The 23,036-nt window shown below is 44.2% G+C and overlaps 1 protein-coding gene across 4 annotated transcripts in view; it reads right to left on the bottom strand.

Annotated features, from left to right (window-relative positions):
- LOC147610601 (Haloacid dehalogenase-like hydrolase (HAD) superfamily protein) overlaps positions 1 to 21,845 on the bottom strand; it is a 78,254-nt gene extending 56,409 nt beyond the window's left edge. For 3 of the 4 annotated variants that reach the window (XM_086786051.1, XM_086786050.1, XM_086786052.1), the window contains exons 1-5: positions 21,363 to 21,844; positions 21,133 to 21,226; positions 20,319 to 20,363; positions 20,155 to 20,205; positions 20,000 to 20,074 (exon numbers count right to left, since the gene is read on the bottom strand). In XM_086786051.1, coding sequence (XP_086642177.1) covers positions 20,000 to 20,074; positions 20,155 to 20,205; positions 20,319 to 20,363; positions 21,133 to 21,226; positions 21,363 to 21,835 — 738 coding nt within the window. In that variant the 5' untranslated portion in view covers positions 21,836 to 21,844. Of the gene's footprint in view, positions 1 to 19,999; positions 20,075 to 20,154; positions 20,206 to 20,318; positions 20,364 to 21,132; positions 21,227 to 21,362 lie in introns of all 4 variants that reach the window. The other variant, XR_015264011.1, reaches the window with a different exon arrangement.
- Between the last annotated feature and the right edge of the window lie 1,191 nt (positions 21,846 to 23,036).

Below are 23,036 nucleotides of genomic sequence, written 5' to 3'. Positions count from 1 at the left end.
CACCGGAAAAATATACGGAGAGTGAGGTAAAATGGGAAGACACTAAAACGGGCAGGCACACCCACACCAAAGGCCCTGACATAGTGTACAGAGTGTACAGACAGGAGACGACAAATAACACCCCCTCTCAGCTCCTGGATGTGGAAACAACCCCAGTGAGCTGGAGTGCCACCGGTGCATAGCCTGAGGTAGAGACTTCAAGAAGAGGTCCCCCACATTGTCCTCCATCAAACAATAAAGAAGCAAGATGTCACCACCCAAGATCTTCTCACGAACAAAGTGAGATTGTATCTCTATGTGCTTGGTCCGGGCATGGAAGACCGGGTTCCAAGCAATAGCGATACAGCTCTGGTTATCGCACTGAATGACCATGGGCTCCTTCTGTGGAAACCCAATCTCGCCAAGCAACCTCCACACAGCCACACAACCTCGCAAGCAGCACCACAAGCAGCCCGGTACTCTGCCTTTGTAGACAACAAGGCAATAGTTGGCTACCTCTTGCTGCTCCATGAAACAGCTCCTGAGCCGAGGATAAAACTGTAGCCTCATGTAGATCTCCTCGTGTCTGGATCTCCTCCCCAATCTGAGTCACTCCAACCTTGGAGTCGAACTCAATCCTTCGTTTCACCAGCAGTGGCATAGAAGAGTCCAAGATCCTTCAGACCCTGCAGATACCACAAGATCCGCAATCTTGCATCCCAATGAGACTTCACATTGTCTGCATAAACAAGCTCAACAGCCCAACAAGAAAGCTCAAGTCCAATCTGGTGTTCAGCAACCAGATCAATGAACCAACCAGCTTTCGGTACAGAGAGGCATCAAGTGGCTCACAAGGATCATTAACTGTAAGTATTGTGCTTGGGTCTATCGATGACGTGATAGGCTTGCAGTTCTCCATCCCAAAGACCTCAAGCAACTCATGGACATAACGCTGCTAAGAGACAAAGAACCCTCACTGCAATGTGCTCCACACGACCGCAAGTGAGAATGAGGTCATCCACATAAAGGATGATCAACGTGACCATGCCGCGTTCTCGAAAGAGATATAGGTTAGGATTTGCAACAACCGATCTTTGAAATCCAGTCCGTAGAAAGAAGGAATCAATCTTCTGATTCCAAGCCCTGGGAGCCTGCTTAAGACCATACAAGGCCTTCCGCAACCGGTATTAGGTAAACCATCCCCTTTCATCCTAGAACCTCAAAGCCTAGAGGTTGCTCAACATACACCTCCTCCTGCAGGTCACCATTAAGGAACGTAAATTTCACATCCATCTGAAATACAGGCCACCCATAGTTGTCAAGTACGAAAAGTTCGATTCGGTATGGTACGTTCAAATACGGTCTCGGAACACACCGCTAAATTATGAAAATAAAAATACAGTGGACGTACGGTCCATTAAAAAATACTTAGAAATACGGTGGAGGCTTGAGGAAGAAGAGAGGGAGGGAGAGGCTTGAGGAAGAGGGGGAGGCTTGAGGAAGACTCAAGAGGGAGAGCCTTGAAAGTTGAGGAAGAGGGAGAGCCTTGAGCCTTGAGGGGGAGGCTTGAGCCTTGAGCCTTGAGGAAGAGGGAGAGAGCCTAGAGGGGACTCAAGGGAGAGGGGAGGGTTGAGCAATGAGCGCTTGTGAGGATGGGGGAGGGGGGAGGGGGAGGGCCTATTATATAGATAATAGGGAGAGGCTCGAGGCTCAAGCAAAGGCAAGTTGGCCAATGGGAACCAAAGGGCCAAGCCTCAAGGCAACCAAGCAAAAGCTAAGTAATGAATAGTCCCAAAAAATGCCCAACAAACGGCTCTCCAAATGGTCCAAAAAGGCCAAAAAAACAGCGAACAAAACGGTCAAAAAACAGCCAAAAAAAACGGGTAGAAAAAAACGGCCGCCTGAGATCCAGATCGAACCGCCAACGCACATACCGAACCGAACCGTACCGAACCGACCGTATCAAACTTGGGGAGCGGTGCGCAAACCGGGTGCAACTATGGAGCCACCGCTGAGAAGAAGCAAGGACAAGAACGGTCCGAATCGTGGCCATCCTCGCTGTCGGTGCAAAGGTATCCTCATAGTTGATGCCAGGCCGTTGAGCATAACCCTTAGCCACAAGTCTCGCTTTGTGTTTGTCCACTGACCCATCTGACGTATACTAGGTCTTAAAGACCCACTTGACACCAATGACAGACCGTTTCGACAGCCTCGGAACCAACTCCCAAGTTTTATTCTTCTCTATGACATCCAGTTCCACCTACATGGCTTCCCTCCAAGTATATCCTATGCAAGGGCTTCCTTGACGGAAGTGGGCTCTTTGTCGCGCATGATACGAGACATCAAAGCATAGTTTACCTGTAAGAGCTCCGCTGAATGACTTTTGTCACGAACTCTATGCGATCCGTCCTCTATGGTCCATTCGGAGGGAAGCTCCGTAACACCCGGCTCTCGAAGGGTGTCTAACAACCACCTAGGTACTCGAACAGAATGAGAAGCCTCCTGCTGCTGCGGGGGTTCGTCTCCAGCCGCGGGCTCAACCTCCTCAAGACTGAGGCTGTCCAACTAAAACAATGAACTCAAAATCATCTGGGTCTCCAAGAAGTGGCGGCTCATCAATAGTGGAAACTGGAACATGCTCATCAAAAACCACATCTTTGCTAATGACAACCTCGTTCCTCTCTGGATCATACAACCTGTATCCCTTGGAAAGAGAGTTATATCCCACAAAAACAAGCTTTTGGGACTTTGAGTCAAGCTTCCCCCTCTGCTTCTTTGGAATGTGAACATATGCATCACTCCCAAACACTCGGAAATGGGAGACATTTGATTTCTTGCCAAAATACGCCTCAAAGGGAGTCATGTTCGGTACTGAAGTCGTCGGAGAACGGTTGAGGATATGGACAGTCGTAGCCACAGCCTCTCCCCCCAAAGAGGAAGATCACGATGCTCCAGCATCGTCCTCACCATCTCCACCACAGTCCTGTTCTTACGCTCAACTACTCCATTCTCTGAAGGCAAACCTATATTGGCCAGCTCCCGCTTGATGCCATGTTCCACACAAAACCGCACAAATGCATTGGAAGAAAACTCTCCTACTTTGTCAGCCCTAAGAGTCTTTATCTGCAAGCCAGACTCTTTCTCCACCATCACATGCCACTCCTTGAACCGAACAAAAGCTTGGTCCTTCTGTGAAAGAAAATAAACCCAAGTGAATCTGCTACAATCATCAAGCAACAGCATGAAATTCAAAGAACCTCCCAAGGATGGCGTCTGCACAGGTCCACACAAGTCAGTGTGTACCAACTCCAAAGGTTTCAAAGCCCGCTTGGAAGCCTGCTTCGAAAAAAAATCCATGTGCTGCTTACCACGAATGCAAGAACTACAGCATCCCTGCCTGCTGCCAACATCTGGCAAGCCAACCACCATATGGTCCCGGCAAGCTCGCCACAGCGCATCCACATTGAAGTGGCCAAACCGAAAAGTCGAAGTCGGTAGCAATAAGTCAAAGTTAGTAGAAGTCCAAGGAGGAAGGATGATAGGGTGTCCACCCCATCATCAAGTTTCGCAGAAGGAAATGTCACTAAACGCCTGTGCCATGGCTAATCTTGAGCAAGAACTGTCTTAATTCCTGACTAATCATCAGTTAATCAGTGTAGTGGCAGAATAATCTCCATAACTCCTATAGCCTTGTCGATGAAAAAAACCATGGAAAAGCTTTTCCTTGCAAGAAAACTGATATAAAACTTGTTTTAATGGTTTTTGGGTGATAAAAACCTCCAAAAAGTAATTTTTATGGTTTTTGGAGCAACTTCAGGGTTTCTGAAATTTTCTATTCGTACAGTTTTGTACGGATCCGTACAGTCGTACGGGCAAATGATGACTTGGCATTGTAAGTTGATGGAGGTGCTCTAAAATCAATGGACAGCGATGAAAAACTCCATGATTTGGTTCATAGATGATGTGGAGAAGATGATCTCCACGCTTCAACGAAGATGGCAATGCGATGAAGAGGTTCTTCTTCAACTTGATGCTCAAGAGAGGCTCATGCTTCTTTTTTACTTGGGGAAGCCTCGCTTTTTGCCAGTGATGCTTTTGCTTTGCTTTTGGTCTTTTTAATAGTAAAATATTGTCATGTGCATCATAGATGCCATGGACATTCTCAGGACTAGATCCAGAATAGGCAACCAGATAAAGAGTATGAACCAGGTAGACAAACCAGGATGATAGAGCACAGAGCACAGAGCACCTTTTTGCAGTGCAGATTGAAGCAAAGCATGGATCAGATGGCTGTCGGCTGCAGGACAGAGGATGCTGGCTGCCAGAAAAGCTGTCGGCTGACGTCAGCAGAGTCTGAGCTACAGGCGCATCAAGATCAAGGATTATAACTAGTCGGCTGCATTAAAAAGGCATTAATGAATTTCTAAACTGGCCGACCAGCAGTCGGCCAATTCCCCATGGATTTCAAGGGCTATAAATAGCCCAAGTGCTCATCATTGTATTCATTCACTCCCTCTAGGGGTGTGGGTCATTAGGGGTCCCATAGGGGACAGATTTTGGTGTGTTACCACCTTTTATGTAAGGCAGCCCATGGCTGCAGATTTAGGTACCTTTTTGTACCATAGAATATACTGAATTTCTAGCACTTCTCTCTCTCTCTACTCTCTCTCTATATCTGCGTTTTGCATCAGATGGTTTCCAAGAGTGTTTAGGGCTGAAAGAAGACTCCCAGAGCTTCCGCGTGTTACAAATATTACTCAACTTTAGTCAAAACTTCTTGTTTTACTTTTCTAGATTCAGGGCCTTGTTTTTTGGCCCTGGAGTTGCTTTTCGAAAAAGCAGCTTTTAGCTTTTTGCTCCGGCTCAATCTTCTCTTTCTAATGGTGCCCGGCTCACGGTCAACCCTGTTTGACTTTTTGCTTTTTTCTTGCTTTTTGACCAAGAATGGTGTTTTTTCTTAATCAAACCTTATGGACCTTGTCCCCATGTCTTCTTCCACCTGTCTCGTGTCCGAGCGTGGGTTTCATCATGTGAAATAGAGCTAGGAGGGCCAAATAGTTCCAGGTTAACGCTTATCATTGGTAAGTTGAAGATTCATGTCGAAGGTTATGTGGACTAAGAGGATTTCTATATTTCACCTTTGAATCACTCGGATGTCATCTTGGGGATGCCATGGTTCCATAGGAAGAGTGCTACTATCTAGATTCCCGAGAGTACTATTTCTTTCAAGCATCAGAATAAGGATATCACTATTGTAGCAAAAAAGAAGGGAGGTACCATATCTATTGTATCCCATGTATCTATTTCCAAAGCAATAAAGTCTTCCATCTTTGCGTATATGATCTTTGTAAAGGATAAGAGTGAAGACTCAGTGAAAGATTTGAACTCTCTTGAGAGGGAGAGACTACAATTTCTAGAGGGATACAAGGATTGCTTCACGGATGTTATTCCAGGAGAGTTGCCTCCTGAATGACCAAAGGATCATGTGAGAGTTGATTCTAGGGAGTTCACCCCCGAATCGACCTCCTTACCGTATGAGTGCAATACAACAAGAAGAGATTATGACACAAGTACAGGACTTGCTATCAAAGGGGTTGATACTGTTAGAAGTCATCTCCTGTCTATACATATACACCAGGGCCTCTGTTGTGGGTGTGTATTAGGTGTTTTCTCATTTTTCCCCACTCTCCATATTTTTTCCCCATTTTTCCCTATTTTTCCATGGTATGGGTGGCTGCCCTATGATGGCAGGATGACCCAGTAGTAGCTGGCCGACTGCACCAACATGCACGTATTCATTTCTGGGAGCTGGCCGACTGGATTACACAGGTCGTGGACCTCTCTTGTTTTCTCCGGGAAGGGAGGAGGTTAGAGGACTCGCCCCTACGGATACTCAGGAGTGGATTCTAGATAGTGGTGCTTCTAGGCACATGACTCCTTCCCGTTCAGATTTACAGGATCTCTGCAGGTATTCTGGTCACAATCTTACACGGGATACATCCACTATCCCAGTTCACAGAGTGAGGGCAGGTTGGAGATAGTTCCTAATGGCAGAGGGGGGGAAGCATGGTTTCTGCAGCATGCGAAGGATCTTGGACTCTTTTACACAGGAGGGGGATTGATGGATGGAGTCCGACTCCAAGGTTGGAGTGACTCAGATTGGGGAGGAGATCCAGACACGAGGAGATCTACTTTAGGTGACAGTTTTACCCTCGGCTCAAGAGCAGAGCAGTTTTATGGAGCAGTAAGAGGCAGCTATCTCTTGCCTTATCGACAGAGGCAGAGTACTGGGCTGCTTGTGGTGCTACTTACAAGGTGGTGAGGTTGCAAAGGTTACTTGGCAGGATTGGGTTTCCACTGGTGGAACCCACGGTCATCCAGAGGCACTTTGTTCGTGAAAAGATCATTGCTGATGACATCTTGCTAGAGTTCTGTTTGACGGAGGACCAGTGCGGTGGACCTCTTCACGAAGTCGTTGTCTCGGGCGTTGCTCCGGCGGCACTCCAGCTCCTTGGGGTTGGTTTCACAGCTAGGAGCGGAGAGGGGGTGTTAGAAGTCATCTCCTGTCTATACATATACACCATGGCCTCTGTTGTGGGTGTGCCCGCCCGTATTAGGTGTTTTCTCATTTTTCCCGCTCTCCATATTTTTCCCCATTTTTTCCTATTTTCCATGGTATGGATGGCTGTACCTATGGCATCATTGGCAACAACCAGAACGCTCACCACCTGTTCACTCAGGGGCCTTTTCAATAGTTCCTAGCTCATAGTACTCAGAAATATAATCACATAGAAAAAAATCCAGATGGACTCTCCATTGAAGATCAGCAAGATCAACCAACAGATCCATATAAAAGAGCCATGGACTCATCCATTGAGGACCTGCAAGGCCAATCAACCGGATCCATGCCTGATTTCAGAAAACAACCCTAACTCCTTGTTCGATTTTCTTCCTCGACACATGCGTGGGTATCTCCGACGACCCAGAACCTAAGTACCTTATGGTCAGCACCCTCTAGGCTCCATCGCACGTCACGTAGCGTTTCACTCATAGGCCGCTTCCTTGGTCCCTCATCCACCGTACCGGAAGCTCACCATTTAAATCGAACCCAGGCTGGTCAAGACCTCGGCTGACCTTGCTACGCGAGACGTCCTCCATTGACTCTCCGTCAGTGGTTGCAATTTTATCACTTAGGTCTCTACGACCTCATTCACAAGATGGTCAAAATGCTTCCCCAGCATTCTTGACATAAAATAGTCATTAAAAAAAAAACAGGTCATAAATACAGTTTCTAACGAACTCTCATCTTCCCACATTGTTCCAAATCAATTCAATTTGCTTATTCCCAGTAGCAGTTGGCCGACTGCACCAGTATGCATGTGTTCATTTCTAGAAGCTGGCCAACTGGATTACACAGGTCCTGGACCTCTCGTGCTGGCTGACTGGATGACACCAGTCGTGAGGCTATCAGCAGCCTTTGCACTAGCCGACTGGGTACTTGGGGCTATATAAAATGTCCCCATGGCCCCCATTCCATGGTATCTTGTTTTCGGGATTTTCTTGTGTATATAGAGCAGAGTTACACGCCTCTCTCTCTCTCTCCATTGCTGTATTTTTTCTGCACTTGCTCTTGTGTTCTCAGATTTTGTCTAAAATCTCCGCTGCATACTCTCACAAATACGGCCTCGTTCTTCACTCTTTTGTCCTCCAGTGTTGCTAGTGCAGAAGCAGAATGACTCATTCTACATGTGCATGGATTACAGAGCCTTGAACAAGATTACAATCAAGAATTGGTTTCCTATACCAAGGGTTGATGATATATTGGATCGGTTGGAAGGTGCAGCATTCTTTAGTCGGATTGACTTGAAGAGTGGCTATCATCTCAGATACGGATCCAGCCACGGGATATTCACAAGATTGCCTTCCGTACCACTTTCGGATTGTATGAATATTTGGTGATGCCTTTTGGACTCACAAATTCTCCGGCTACCTTCAACCGCACGATGGATCGGATCTTTAGACCACATTGGAAGTATGCAAGTACTTTCTTTGATGACATCGTTGTGTTTTCCAAGACCGAAAGCATTTGGCTAAGGTATTTTAGGAGTTGCATGAGCACAAGTTGTTCATCTATGAGGATAGATCGTAGTAATCACAACCTTAGGCTACACTAAACTTCACTTAATGATGCTTAAGAGATAAGACTAAGTTGTCAATGCAATGCAATGCAGCTATATTAAAATGAATGGTTACATTGAAGATCTATAAATAGATCTATGATGTTGTCCTAGATGAAGATCCTTCTTGGGATGAGAGGGATAGGCCGAATGCTGATGATGAGGACTGAATGTTCCTTGCTGCAATGTTGTGGTTCACCACTTGAATGCTAGCTTCCCTCTATGCAGGAGGTAGGAGACGGACTAGATGCTGAATATGCTGTCTATACTGCTGATCTGCTTCTCTCTAGCTCCATGGATGGCAAACGCTGAGGAGATATGAGATCTGATGCCGCCTGTATGCGGTATTGTACCCCTTGTCTCCTAGGAAGGAAAACGCTGAAGAGATCCAGATGATCCTGCTGAAGTGATGCGATTGCTTATATATGACTGCTGGTCGGGTAGCTAACTGCAGTCGGCTGCCTTCAACAACCTCACGACTTGCAATAAATGCATTTAAAGGCTGTCAGCTACTGTTAAATTGCTGTCGGCTGGTGCTAACAGCCCCGACCTGATGCTATAACTACTCTAAATGCTGATGATGCCTAATGTGATGATGTTGGTGCTAAACAGCCCAAAACACATGTTTGCATATGCTAAAAAATGCTTGAAGAATGCTTACATGTCCTGCTTGATATTTATGGATGCTTGATGATGCCATGTCACTTGTACACCTGCTAGGTGTGCACGTGACATCATTGAATGGGAGAGAATTAGGGTTTCATGTGGGAGACATACACAGAGAAGAAGGGAGAGAGAGAGAGAGAGAGACATGTGGGGATAAGTCAACTCACCAAGTGTGAGTGTGTGACTCCCCTATCACACATGTATATTTGCTCAAGTACACATAGTGCACTTAGTACATTAAAAGTACTAAGTGTACTATGTACTATAAAACACATGGGCTAGTACACACTATAAGGGTGGGCATAATGCCTTTACCCCAACAACCTCCCACTTAAAGGCAAAGTGCCCTTAAATGAAGGAAAATAAAAAACAGCATGTACATGATAATATACAAGGCCATATCAAGGCTGAAACTGGCCTCATCCAATGCCCATCAAGTGTCTGCAATGAGCAAACCGCTCTGGAGGCAAACTCTTTGTCAACAGATCAGCCGGGTTGTCATCTGTATGAATCTTGACAAGCTGAATTTGCTTGTTCTCTTATCACCTCTCTGATGAAGTGATACTTCACATCCACATGCTTCGTCTTTGCATGAAAGACAGGGTTCTTTGCCAACTGGATGGCACTCTGACTGCCACAATGCAACAATGGAATATCCCCTGTATAACCCAAATCAACCACTAACCGAGATAGCCATAATGCCTCCTTGCAAGCCTCTGTGGCTGCAATGTACTCGGCCTCTGTAGTAGATAAGGCAGTGCACTTCTGCATCCTGGATATCCATGACACAGCACCTCCTGTGAATGTAAACACATAACCGGTAGTAGACTTCCGGTTATCTGGATGACCGGCATAATCCGAATCCGTGTAACCATGCACTAATGCATTTTGTTTGCCAAAGCATATGCACATATCCTATGTGCCCTTCAGGTATCTCATGACACCTTTCACTGCTTCCCAATGCTTCTTGCCAGGTTTGGCCATGTATCTAGAAACCACTCCCACTGCAAATGCAATGTCCGGCCTAGTAGCTATGTCACTTCTCCTGAAATCCTGGGATTTCATGAATGTATCAAATTTATGATACCATTCCCTTGGTGCCTGTTTGAGCCCATAAAGACTCTTTTTCAGCTTGCATACAAGCTTCTCCTTTCCATTCACTGCATAACCCTCAGGCTGTTGTATATATATCTCCTCATGGAGATCACCGTGAAGAAAAGCAGTCTTCACATCCATCGGAATCAAATCCAGATCATCATGAGCAACCAAAGCTAATACAGCTCTAAGTGTGGTCATTTTGACCACTGGAGAGAAGATCTCATCAAAGTCCACACCATATTCCTACTTGAAGCCCTTAGCCACTAACCTGGCTTTGTATCTTGGCTTTGCATCAGGTGCAACTTTGAGTCTGTAAACCCACTTGCATGGCAAAACCTTCTTGTCTGTAGAAAAATGCACCAACTTCCATGTTCCATTTTTGTGCAGAGAATCCATTTCTGACTTCATAGCACGCTCCCAGAGAGCCTTGTCTGCCCTCTGTAAAGCCTCCTTATAACAAGAGGACTCCCCACAGTCAGTGAGCATCAAGTAGTCAACCCCTGGAGCAAACCTGTCAGGGGCTCTGGAGGGTCTTGTGGACCTCCGTACCCAATGACCATCATTTGCAGGTTGCTGTCCAGCCTGCTTGTTCCATGCCATAAGGTTGAAAGATCATGCCCGGTATCTCCTCTAACTGTGGGATATCCATAGGGATATCTTCTGCCATCTCTGGCTGTCCATTTGGACCATTTTCAGCACCATTTAAGGGCTGGTTTTGATGCTGTAGTGGCTGATTTACAGCCCTTGCTAGGATGTGAATAAATGTGTTAGCATGTGAATCGAGATGTGAATAAATGATATAGGATGTGAATGAATGTGATAGCATGTGAATCAGGATGTGAATGAATGTGATGTGATAGCATGTGAATCAGGATGTGAATGAATGATAAGGGATGTGAATGGATGTGATGTGATGTGAATCGGGATATGAATGAACGATAAGGGACGTGAATGAATGTGTTAGCATGTGAATCGGGATGTGAATGAATGAGATGTCCATGATGTCCATCATCATCAAAGATGACTCTGCCAGGTTCCTATTGCCTTGCAAGCTCCTTATACATGCATGTTTCATCAAAAATGACATCATTGCTACGTATAATCTTTCTATTCACTGGATCCCAAAGTCTATACTCCATTTCACCTCTGTCACCATATCCTAGGAATATGCATTTGTGAGACTTAGGATCAAGTTTGGTGCGCATTTCCCTGCGTATGTGCACGTACGCAACGCAACCAAACACTCTCAAGTGCTTGTAGGACGGAGGCTTCCCTGTCCATACTTCCTCTAGCACTTTCCCACCAAGCCTCGTGTTAGGTGACCTGTTTATAAGATGAACGGCTGTCATAACAGCTTCAGCCCAAAAACCATGAGGTAACGCAGCATGTGACAACATAGAACGGACCTTCTCCTGAATGGTCCTGTTCATCCTCTCTGCTGTCCCGTTTTGTGGAGGATCATAAGGAGTAGAGAGCTCTCTCTTGATGCCTTTAGCATCGCAAAAGTCCTGAAACTGTTTGGACATATACTCTCCACCATTGTCGGAACGCAAAGCCTTCAGTGTTTTACCAGTTTGATTCTCAACATGAGCAACAAACTTCTCAAACACTGAGAATGTATCACTCTTCAAGCGAAGAGGATAAACCCACACCTTGTGTGTGGCATCATCAATAAAAGACACAAAATATTTTGCCCCTCCCAAAGAAAGCAGAGGAATCTCACATATATCTCTATGCACAAGCTCTAATTGAGCATCTTTCTGTCCAAGAGCTTTCTTGTGGGGGCACTGGAGTTGCCTGCCATATATACAATGCTCACAAAACTGAAAACTTGAGAACTTTAGAGAAGGCAAGTAACCAAAACGAGACAATTGCTCCATTCCTTTGACACTCATGTGTCCCAACCGGCTATGCCACAGAGATTTCCGGCAGCTCGGTTGCATTTACATTAGCATGGTGACAAACACCAGCATGCATGAAGTAAAGAGTGTCCAGTGAGCCCTTACTAATCTTCCACTTTCCACGACCAAATGTGGTAACATAATCAGCATCATCAAGCTGTCCAGTAGAAAGCAGGTTCTTCTTGATCTCAGGCACATGCCTGACATCATGGAGCATAAGCTGTGAGCCATCTGAAAACACAAGCCTCACATCACCTCTGCCAAGAATCTTGCATGCATGGTTGTCACCCAAATAAACTACTCCTTCATTGCCAGCAGTATACCTGACAAACAAGTCTCTGCAACTTGTGACATAAAAGGAGGCACCTGAATCAATGATCCATGAGTGCATACCATGACCATCTCCTGCAAGAAGTGAATGGGCATCAAGTGAAGACGTGAATAGGACTTCATCCTCACTGTCACCTGCATGTGACACATTGACTTCTTCAATCTTGACTCCACTTTTGCCCTTTGGCTTTGCATCTTTGGCTTCATCTTTGTCTTTGTCTTTGCCTTTTCCCTTTTCTTTTTGATCATTCTTCCATTTGTAGCATTGTTTTTTGAAGTGTCCCTTCTTGCCACAATAATGGCATTCCAAGTCCTTTTTTGGAGCGGGACTTGCTTCTTCCCCGTTCTTGGCTTTTACCCCTTTGCTAGGATCTCCCATGTGTATTCATTGCATTGGACTTTCCAACAGAATTGTTCTTCTTGTTCATCTCCTCTTGAAGGAGAGCACCCTCCACATCTGCATATGACAGCATAGCATTTGAATTGCTAGTGGCTGTCCTGAATGTGTCCCAACTCTCTGGCAAAGTGCATAAGAGAAAGGTGGCTTTGAACTCATCGTCCATTGCCAACTTTTGATTGATGACCTGGCTGACAACACCATTAAACTCATTTAGATGGGCTGCCATAGACGCCCCTTCCTTCATTTGAAGACCTATGAGTTTCTTCAACCAATACACTTTGCTTGAGGCACTTTGCTGGGCATACAAGTCCTGCAATCTTTGCCACATTCCCCAAGCTGTCTTCTCTTCACGTATGCTGAAAAGTAAAGAGTCTGACACAGACAACATGATGGTAGATCTTGCCAGCTCATCCATATCTTCCCATTCTTCAGCAGTAAGAGAAGCGGGCATTACACCCCTTTCTTTGATGGGCTTGTGCTGCTTCTTCTGGAGCAACACATTATAGCACTAGGTTTGCCAAATGTCATAATTGTGTGAGCCTTCAAGCTTCTTGATGTGAAGCAATGAAGAGCTCTCACCTGTGGTTGCCATAGCAATATGCAACCTTTGACAATGCCTGACTCCCTGCAAGATGTGCAAACACTGCACCAAAAGCACACAAAGTGCTCACAGTTGTTCTTCCAAAGTTTATCTCCCACTGCGGAAGCACAAATGCTACTCTACTCCCACTGTATGTGATAAAATCACCAAAATCTGGTTGCTGCAGATTTAGGACAGCACCTTAGATGTGCTCTGTTTCCCTTCCAAAGTACTGTACAACAGTACTAAGTGCTCACCAATGATGTACCAAACCTATACCGGCAAGTACAGCAGCTGAAAATGAACCTTTTCCTCACTCAAATCAATGTACAGCCATGCCAAAACTTGTACAAAGTTGTACCAAATCTTTACCAACAAGTACAGTAGCAATAAATGCTCTCCTGGCTGTCCAAATGAGTAAAAATCAGACCTTGACAGTCCCCACCACTGCATACAACAGTCCCGAACAGAAATTGGGCAAAAGCCCCTTGACTGCAAGTGGATTTCTGAGGGTTCAAGGCATAAAAGTCTTCCCTGCTGCTTTGCCAAGCTCAGCAAGCATAAAATCTTGAAAAGCCCCTTGATTCAAGATCAATTTCTGATCATACATGGTACATTAACGCACATGAAGGCATCCAGAGTCTTCACAATGCTTCCCCCTGGCCACATATACATCCAATACATAAAAGCCCCTTGATTTACAGGCACATTGAGTGCTTGACAGGCATCAACACAATGCCCAAAGCATCAAATGCCAGTGCCTGCATGCAAATCAACCCAATCGGCACAAAAGCCCTTTGATCTGCACTCCAATTTCCTCCAATTTTGCCCCAAATGTGAGATTGCTCACATCATACAAATGTATGAATGCCCAATGGCACAATTACATCAAAAGCCCCAAATTTTGACATCCAATTTCCTGCAAATTGACCCGGAATGTGACCAATTGTCACCCAATTTTGCCAATTTTGCTCAAAATCTGAGCAATTTGGACCTGTACCTGCTCAATTGATGATTGTACCTGCTCAATTGCAAATCCCAAAAAAAAATTGAAGCAAATACCTCTGAAAATTTCTGTTGCAGAAAAAAAAAGGGGGTGTTGGGGGCGTCTGTATGAAATATGAAAGCAAGAGCAAAACTAGAAATGAAACAAGAATAAATGAAAGACAAAGAGTTACCTTGAGATGAGTGTAGACAAGACACAAGATTGATGCTTTCATTGATGTGACACCCACAATATATAGGTGAAAGTACAAGATTGAGTAGACTGACTTATGGGATAAATGTAGAGGTGCCACATGGCACTAGACTCAAGACACAAAGACTTAAGTGAAACTAGACTAGAAATAGTACACCTAGTGTGCACTTATTTCCAACACCCTCCTTAAGTGGACACTAGGAGGAAGACAAAAAAGACAAGACTAGAAGATAGACATAAAGACTGATAGACTGAGAGACAAGACATGAGAGACAAAAAGATCCTGAGACACCCCTCCTCAAGTGATATCCTCATATGGGTCCACAAGGGTAGGGACAAGATGGATCTAAAACAAGACACAGTCAGATTGATAGACAGATAGACAGACAACAGATAGATAGACAGACAAGACTAGATAGACAGAAGACTGACTGTAGAACTGACTGTAGACAAACAGATGGACCTTGAAGACATCCCTCCTCAAGGGCAATCTCTGCCTCTCAAGTAGGGACAAGAGAGAGGTCCTAAAGCAGAATGAGTAAGACATAGAACCCCTTGACCGACATCATCGGTGGTCAAAGTGGTAGACAAGAAGGGTGAAGTAATCAGAAAGCCCATTCCTCATCATAGGAATGAACAGCAAGATCTGCTGATGTAGATGCTGCAGCAACATGGGCTGAGGTAGATGCAGGGGCTGATGTAGAGATTTTAGAGTAGCAGTCCTTCTCCCGGTGATTATCACGGCCACAAATGGTGCATGGATGAGCCTTGAAGCAGTCCTTCTCCAGATGATTAGTTTTCCCACGATGGGTGCAAGGCTTTCTTACTTTAGAACCTCCTTTCTTTGCTAAGAATGCAGTGTCAGTTACCTTTTGTTGTTTTGTTCTTTCCTCTTCTTGGAGAGCATTGATGATACCTTCAAGAGTAGGATTATTGTGATACTTGAAGGTAGTGACAAGAGTAGCATAGATGTTAGGTAAGCTTTTGAGAAGCACAGCAATAGCAATATCTTCGGAGATGGGGGACTTTACTGATGCAAGCTGAACCATAAGACTGCGAAAATAATTGACATGAGAGGCTATAGTAGCTCCCTCCTGCATATATAGATCAAAGAATGAGATCATAAGTGCAATCTTAGAGTTTTTAGAGCGGGGTCCGAAAAGGGTATCCAAAGTGATCCATGCTCGAGAAGCAGACTGTATGTCGGAGATGTGATGAATGTAATCATCTCCAAGACCGAGCAGGATGATAGCATAGGCTTTGTCATTCTTGGCAGTGGGAGCATAAGTGATAACTTGCTCAATGTCGGAATCTTCGGGAGCAGCATGGTGAACAACTTCCCAAAGACCTTCTTTCATAAGATGGCACTTGATTTTGATTTGCCAAGTATGAAAGTTGGAGCCATTGAATTTGTCGATAGACATGAGAGAATGAGTAGAAGAGGCCATGTGGAAAGGTCTTACCTCTTGCTAAAATGCAAGGGCAGTGTCTATTCCCTTACAAGATTGCAAAAATGAATGAAAGAAGAGATCCAAACTGTTTTTAGAAGCCGGCTCTCTCACCACTTGTCAGGGCCATAGCATGTGACAGCCCATCGAAGCATGAGGAACTAGCAGTTTGCAGATATGAGGATAAGAAAAGGACTGACCAGCAAACTGAAGGAGACAATGCACAGTACCTTGTGGATTCTTCAAGAGGAAGCGACAGAACTGAACTGCCTTTAGATGATGCGTAGCCTGTAGATGAAGAAACACCGCCTCCAGCAGATAGACGTAGGCTGCTCTGCAGAGGTGTAATACAGCAGTACAAGTGCTGCTCCGACAGTAGCTGCAGGTATGAAGTGATGCGCAGACTGTAGAGGATGAAGCGCCAGCAGCAGCAACTTGAAAAGAGGCCGGCGTAGGAGTGCGCAGCAGCTACTGGGAAACAACAGGCCGGCGCGGGGCGTAGGAGTGGACAGACAGTTCAGGCCGGCGGGCAGCGTGCCACATAGACCTGCTGATGATGACTGCTCTGCTGATGACGAGCTTCAAGCGTTGCTGATGATGAGTCGCCTGCTGATGTGACAAGCCGTTGATGAGATGAGCTGCAGCCTCTGTGAGACAGGAGGGCTGCTGATGACGAGGAGCTGATAAGAAGAGCCACAGCCTGTGTGACCCGCTGCTGCTTATAAGGACAGCCTATGTTGATGAAGGAAACAACTCCTTTCTTCGAGCTTTGCAGCTAAAGCAGGCTCCTACTTCTTCACCTCTCAACACTTGCTCTGATACCATGTATGAAATATGAAAGCAAGAGCAAAACTAGAAATGAAACAAAAATAAATGAAAGACAAAGAGTTACCTTGAGATGAGTGTAGACAAGACACAAGATTGATGCTTTCATTGATGTGACACCCACAATATATAGGTGAAAGTACAAGATTGAGTAGACTGACTTATGGGATAAATGTAGAGGTGCCACATGGCACTAGACTCAAGACACAAAGACTTAAGTGAAACTAGACTAGAAATAGTACACCTAGTGTGCACTTATTTCCAACAGCGTCGTGCTGATGATGCTCCTGCTGTGCAGGTGGGCGATAGCTGAGGAGCTCTGCAGCGATAAAGGGGAGTTTAGATTCTTCCGCTGTCTCCTCCTAGCACAAATCGGCCGTCAAGCTCGCTGCCGTCGCCGATAGCCTTGTCAACGCAGTTCACCATTTCCGTCTCGTTCCGAAGTTCAGAACGTGGAGGGTCAAGCCCTCGACGGCCATCATCAACCACTACAAGTTCCAGGCGTGATCGGAGTTCCGGCAAAAGTTCCGATGGGAGTTCCAACAGAAGTTCCGACGGCGTGTCTCTACCTATGTCGCCGACTGGATGGAGGCTCGGAACCTAGCATCACATGACCGTGCGCCTAGTCTTGGTAACCGAGAGGCCAAACCGGGTGCCTAGGAAACCAGCTTCAGTGAGCTCTCCGACACTGCCCTTCGCGATTACTCTCGGCTGCAACTGCTGATCCCCGCCGACCAGTTCTGCACACAGGCGACCAGCGACCAATGAAGGCAGAGGAAGAACGCTGCAGCCCTGCCCGTGGCTCTTCAATGCTGCGCGCTGCCTTGCACTGGAGGATGGTGTGTGTGAAGCGAAAGCTACTACCTCCACAGTCAGCTTGTCGTCGCAGTCAGCACAGCAGTCAAATTCGTAACCCTAAAACCAGTGCTTTTCGATGTAGAAACCCTACCACTCTCTACCACAGGGATCTCCTATAGCCAAAGCTCTGATACCAGTTGAATGGGAGAGAATTAGGGTTTCATGTGGGAGACATACACACAGAAGAAGGGAGAGAGAGAGAGAGAGACATGTGGGAATAAGTCAACTGACCAAGTGTGAGTGTGTGACTCCCCTATCACACATGTATATTTGCTCAAGTACACATAGTGCACTTAGTACAGTAAAAGTACTAAGTGTACTATGTACTATAAAACACATGGGCTAGTACACACGATAAGGGTGGGCATAATGCCTTTACCCCAACAATCATCAATGGAAAAAAGAGTAAATTTTTCTTAGAAGAAATACATTACCTTGGACATATAGTGTCTAAGAAAGGGGTGCAGATGTTGCATGTGCAGAAGCCTTGCTGTACTGATCCACAACCCTAAGCCTAATTAAGAACATTGATGCTCATTTAAACATAATTAAGCCAGGGGAGAGAGAGGAAGAGAGAGATTGGTGTCAAGGTTTTCTTATATTTAATATGGTACAAAAAGGTTGCATAAATGATTGTACATGTGTGGGCCTTTGTCATGTGCAAGGCTGATCCCAAGACTAATCCTAAAGGGTAACAAGATAAAGAACTAGGTTAGAACCAGATTTTGGAGCATCGGTTGCTGTTGTGGGCAAGGAAAGAGTAGTGGAGGACAATGGGATGCTGTCGGCCAGCACATATAGACTTAGGACGCTTTTTCAGATGTTTTTGTCCAGGATCTGGCCAACAAACAGTCGGCCAGTCCACTTGTAGTTCCCAAGACGTATAAAAGGCACAGTTGCTCATTGTTGTGACTCATTCAACTCTTTATGAGTTGGGTCATAGATTTTACGACTAGACTAGGGTGTCTACCTTTTAATGAAGGCAGCCTATGGCTGTAAAGATTTGTACTACCTTTTTGTACATTAGAATATACTAAAACTCAACTATCTCTCTCTCTCTTCTATATCCTCTGCTTGCGTTTTGCATGTTCCAAGATGGTGTCTAGTGCTGAAAGAAGACTCCCAGAGCTTCCGCATACCACATGAAATTATTCGAGCTGAGCTGGGTGCCGCACCAGTAGTGACCGAGGCCCTATTCCAAGCAATTACCTTTTTACAACGGCTATGGGAGCTCCCTCAACAAAGGTACTCCCGATTGGCATTGACCTCATCCATACAGTTGGATGAGGATGGAGATACTCATTGCTGGTATGCTCAAATGAGATCATGGTTTGACCTACATGGCTTGCGGATAGAGGCACTACCACCCTTTCAGTACAGCCTGGATTGTCCATTTTTGGATCTCACCCGCTCAGAGCAAAACCGCATGATTAGGATGGATAACGTCAAAGTGGACACAGAGAGGACATGGACTAGTCCCCTTAAGCCCTTAGGCACGAAAATGTCTCATTACAAGAGCCATTTTCTACACCTCTCACCAGATGATTTTATCACACGCCCAGCGTACATGGATGTACACCTATCACATGGGATACGTTGTGCCATTGGACAGATCCGGACCTCATCACACCAGCTGCGAATTGAGACAAGGCGATATGTGCATCAGATCTCGGATGACCGCATTTGTCAGCTATGCTACCAAAGAGGCAGAGACAGGAGCACTACATTTGCCGATGTACAGTCTATTATGAGATCCGAGGGAGATATAACTGCCTCTTCCGAGAGGGTTTTGGGCCGTTACGCAAGGTCATGGAGTTTGAGGATCAGAGATGCTTGGGATTGTAGGAGACACAGAGAGACCCTCTTGGCAGACAAGAGACCGAGCCATGATGTACCTAGACAGAGGATCCTGACAGATTTCTTTGGCACCAACATCAGCACCAGCAACCCAACCCACACACCTCCTGATACCTCCTCCATCGGGCCATCAGGGCACCGGCCACACTCCCAGGGTACACCACTGATATAGCAGTCATCTTATGTCGTGCTCATCGGCCACACCCACCAGGATCCCAACCACGGCATCCTCACCCATCGCTAGATCAGAGCCATTATTGCTCAGCATCGGCGGAGGCACCTACCTCGCTTCTACGACCTCTCCATTCTAGACAGCCCCATGGCGGAGATATTTGATCTAAGGAGAGGGCAACACTTCAACTGATCAGTATACATGGATCTACTTGATATACATTTTCCAGTATTTTCTACTCAATATCATCTAGGAGTCTTACTTACAGTTCTTATAACTGTAAGACTATCAATTTTTTGTATTTTTCAGTTTCATTTAGTTGTTCTCTTTGATGAGACACCAACTTCAGATGTAGTATGTACTCTAAGTTTTGGTCTCATAGGCCACTATGGCTCTTAGAGATGTTAATATATCATTTCATTTCATTTCTCTCTCTCTCTCTCTCAAGCATGAACGCACATCCACACACACCCCTATTCATAGACTAAGGGAGTGGTGTCTTGAGGATACCTTGCCAAGCAGATTGGTGAGGCAAAACACCACAGAGCTCTTTGTAGCGGCTGAGCACACTGCTATCTTGATACCCTGTTGTAGAACTGAGCATTCATTAACAAAAAATGGTTGCAAACAACAAATGGAAAAGTGAGATTCCATAAATCTTGAACCTTGGCTTGAGCTTCATCCATCAATTGCAAAACACCTGGTCTCGGCTTGACCTGTGACATGAAAAAGACCCAAATCAAAAGAGTTGTGGAGATAAATTTTCCAACATTCAAATCTATGCTCCTTATATTGGCAATCTTAAGATAATAGGAAGAAATGTGCTTACACTTCCCGAGGCAATGATGTCCTTGTATTTTTCTGTCTTCCAATCCTAGTGAAAAGAATAGGTAAGATAAGCTCGTCAAATTTGAAAAGAAAATCATGAAAAAATTCACATATTCTAGAATTCTTCTTGCACGGTTGAAAACTCAGCAAATTGAAGAACATGGAGGCAGCTACACTACCATTCCACGTGCTTGTAGTTATTCAAGCTCAGCTATGTAGCAAAGACACATTACTGAAGGTTAACTACATAACATATACACAAGTACATACACATACATACTACGTATACTTATGTACATAGCATACATGTACCCTTATGACAAACAATGAGCACTTTTACATGCGCACACATATCAGAGGGGGGTCATAGTACATATATGGGACAACACCTTCAATGCATGACCTCTTGAGAAATACCCTTGTATCTGGGATAAGTTTGAAGGTTCTATGCAAAGACTCTTGTATATAGGACAAGAGTGAAGTTTCTATACAAATACCCTTGTATATAGGAGAAGCTGGATTCTTGCTCACAAAAAACCTATATCCACTGTGTGTACCCCCTTTGTCCAAGCTTAAAATAATCCTGCATTGAGCACCGATGAGATATACATGCAGTAGATCGTATGCATACACATAAATACATATAACATGGTCATTAATGGAAAGTTGATAAAACAAGAACACATATACTTACACTTTCATTCACATATGCATACACATAGATACACATAGCATGGTCATTAAAGGAAATATGATAAAACAAGGACCATGATGATTGATCTATGATCACTAAAGGATGGCACAAGGCGTGATACCTGAAGAGTATCAATAAGCGTGTCTCGATCCGAGTCGTTTTCTGGGGCAGCAGCAAAGAGGGTCGAAGAAGGCCATCCGTATGTGTTGAAGTACCTGGAGGTTGATTGGATTCTAAAAAGTGAGAAATAATATCCATGTAGAATTGTCAGATAATTTCTGCGTTTTTCAAATGCAAAGTGAGAGAGAGAGAGAGAGAGAGAGAGAGAGAGGTGAAGAGTGGAAGGGGGACCAGCGCATTTTGGGCTTGCCACCTCCTATCTGGTTCTGCAATCGGTCGTAGAATTCCGGGGTCCACTCAAGGGGCTGGGCGGAGCCGGGGCATAGAACGTGAAAGTGGGTGAATGCGGCGTTGTAGGCGCGGCGGTGAAGGTCCTCCGACTCAAGGATCACGCCGTCGCAGTCGAACACCAGTGCTTGGAGAGAAGCCCTGCAGCAAGGCCGACATGATGAAGGGCGCTTTTTCGAGGTTTTCGGGAATGTTAGGGTTTTTCTGCTGTGGTGTTCGAAGGAGGTGCGCAGTTGCAGACGTTGGAGACGCGGTCGTTGATGGGAAGTCGAAGGGTGCGAAAGAAAGGCCCGATTATAGCATTGATTCTGAGAGATGGTTGTCGAAGTAGTGGCAACAGATGCAAGGTGGGCAGGCATGTTTGTGCGTGTGTGTGTAAGAAGGGAGGCCCTCGTGAGTTCCCAGCCTCCAAGCATTTTGGTTGGAAGATAATGGCCACTCACTCCGGTTACAGTTCTTTACTTGCCAAGTGGCACTCCAATTTACACGCCACTTGGCAATAATAGCCGTTAGCACGAGTGGCCCAGACCCACCATAGGGATCTGACCCACTCTCCAACCTTAGGCGGGGCGAGTCAATTATTGAATGGTTTAAATCGTTGTTCACATGTGTTAGTGTGTCTATGACACATGCACATAGGACATGGTCTTAAAAGGGGAATATAAATATTTTACCATTTTCATCACGTCATGTTATATAAACACAATTGTCATATAAACATCATGTTATATAAACACAATTGTTTTTCCTTTTTCATCACACCAAACTCTCTCTATCATCAAACTTTGTTTATGTCATAGTATGTATGCAAACCCATATGCATGCCTAACCTTCTACGACGAACCTGAAGGTTTCTTTTTCTCTTGTGGTAAATCAACGTATTTGAAAACCTTGAAAATAAACAAAGAAACAAAACACTATTTTTCTCCACCGATTAGTACATACATATACATATATACATGCATACATACGCACACATATACATTCTTTTTATATATATATATAATAAATATAAATGTACATATTTATGATATGTTTATAATATAAATTTATATTTGCGATATAAATATATGATATGTTTATAATATGAATTTGTATTTACTATATAGATATATGTATATTTATATAATAAATATATATATATATTCTCTCTCTCTCTCTCTCTCTCTCTCATATATATTAGATTTATTGTAATTTAAACGCATTATGCTCCTTCTATGATAAATATATATATTTATTATATAATAACTATATAGATATATACATATTTATTATATAATACATATATATATATATAAACTTATTATAAATCCACTATAAAAAAATATCTATTATATATTATATGCATATTTATTATATACCTATATATTTTAGTATATTTAAACACATAGTATTATGTTGTTGTTGTTATTATTATTATTATTATTATTAACATAATAAACATATGTTATCATATTAAATTTCCTCTTTTTATATAATATATATTTACCTACATAATAAATATATAAGTTTATATTTATTATAAATTTATTAAATTAAATATATTTATTTATTTTATAGTAATCAAATACTTATTATATAAATATATATTTATTTACATTATATTTATATGTATTA

The sequence above is a fragment of the Cibotium barometz genome, chromosome 49 (assembly GCF_041138505.1).
Source record: "Cibotium barometz isolate CiBa-2024 chromosome 49, ASM4113850v1, whole genome shotgun sequence".
Classification (NCBI taxonomy): domain Eukaryota; kingdom Viridiplantae; phylum Streptophyta; class Polypodiopsida; order Cyatheales; family Cibotiaceae; genus Cibotium; species Cibotium barometz.
This window is presented reverse-complemented; position numbering and strand designations above follow the sequence as displayed.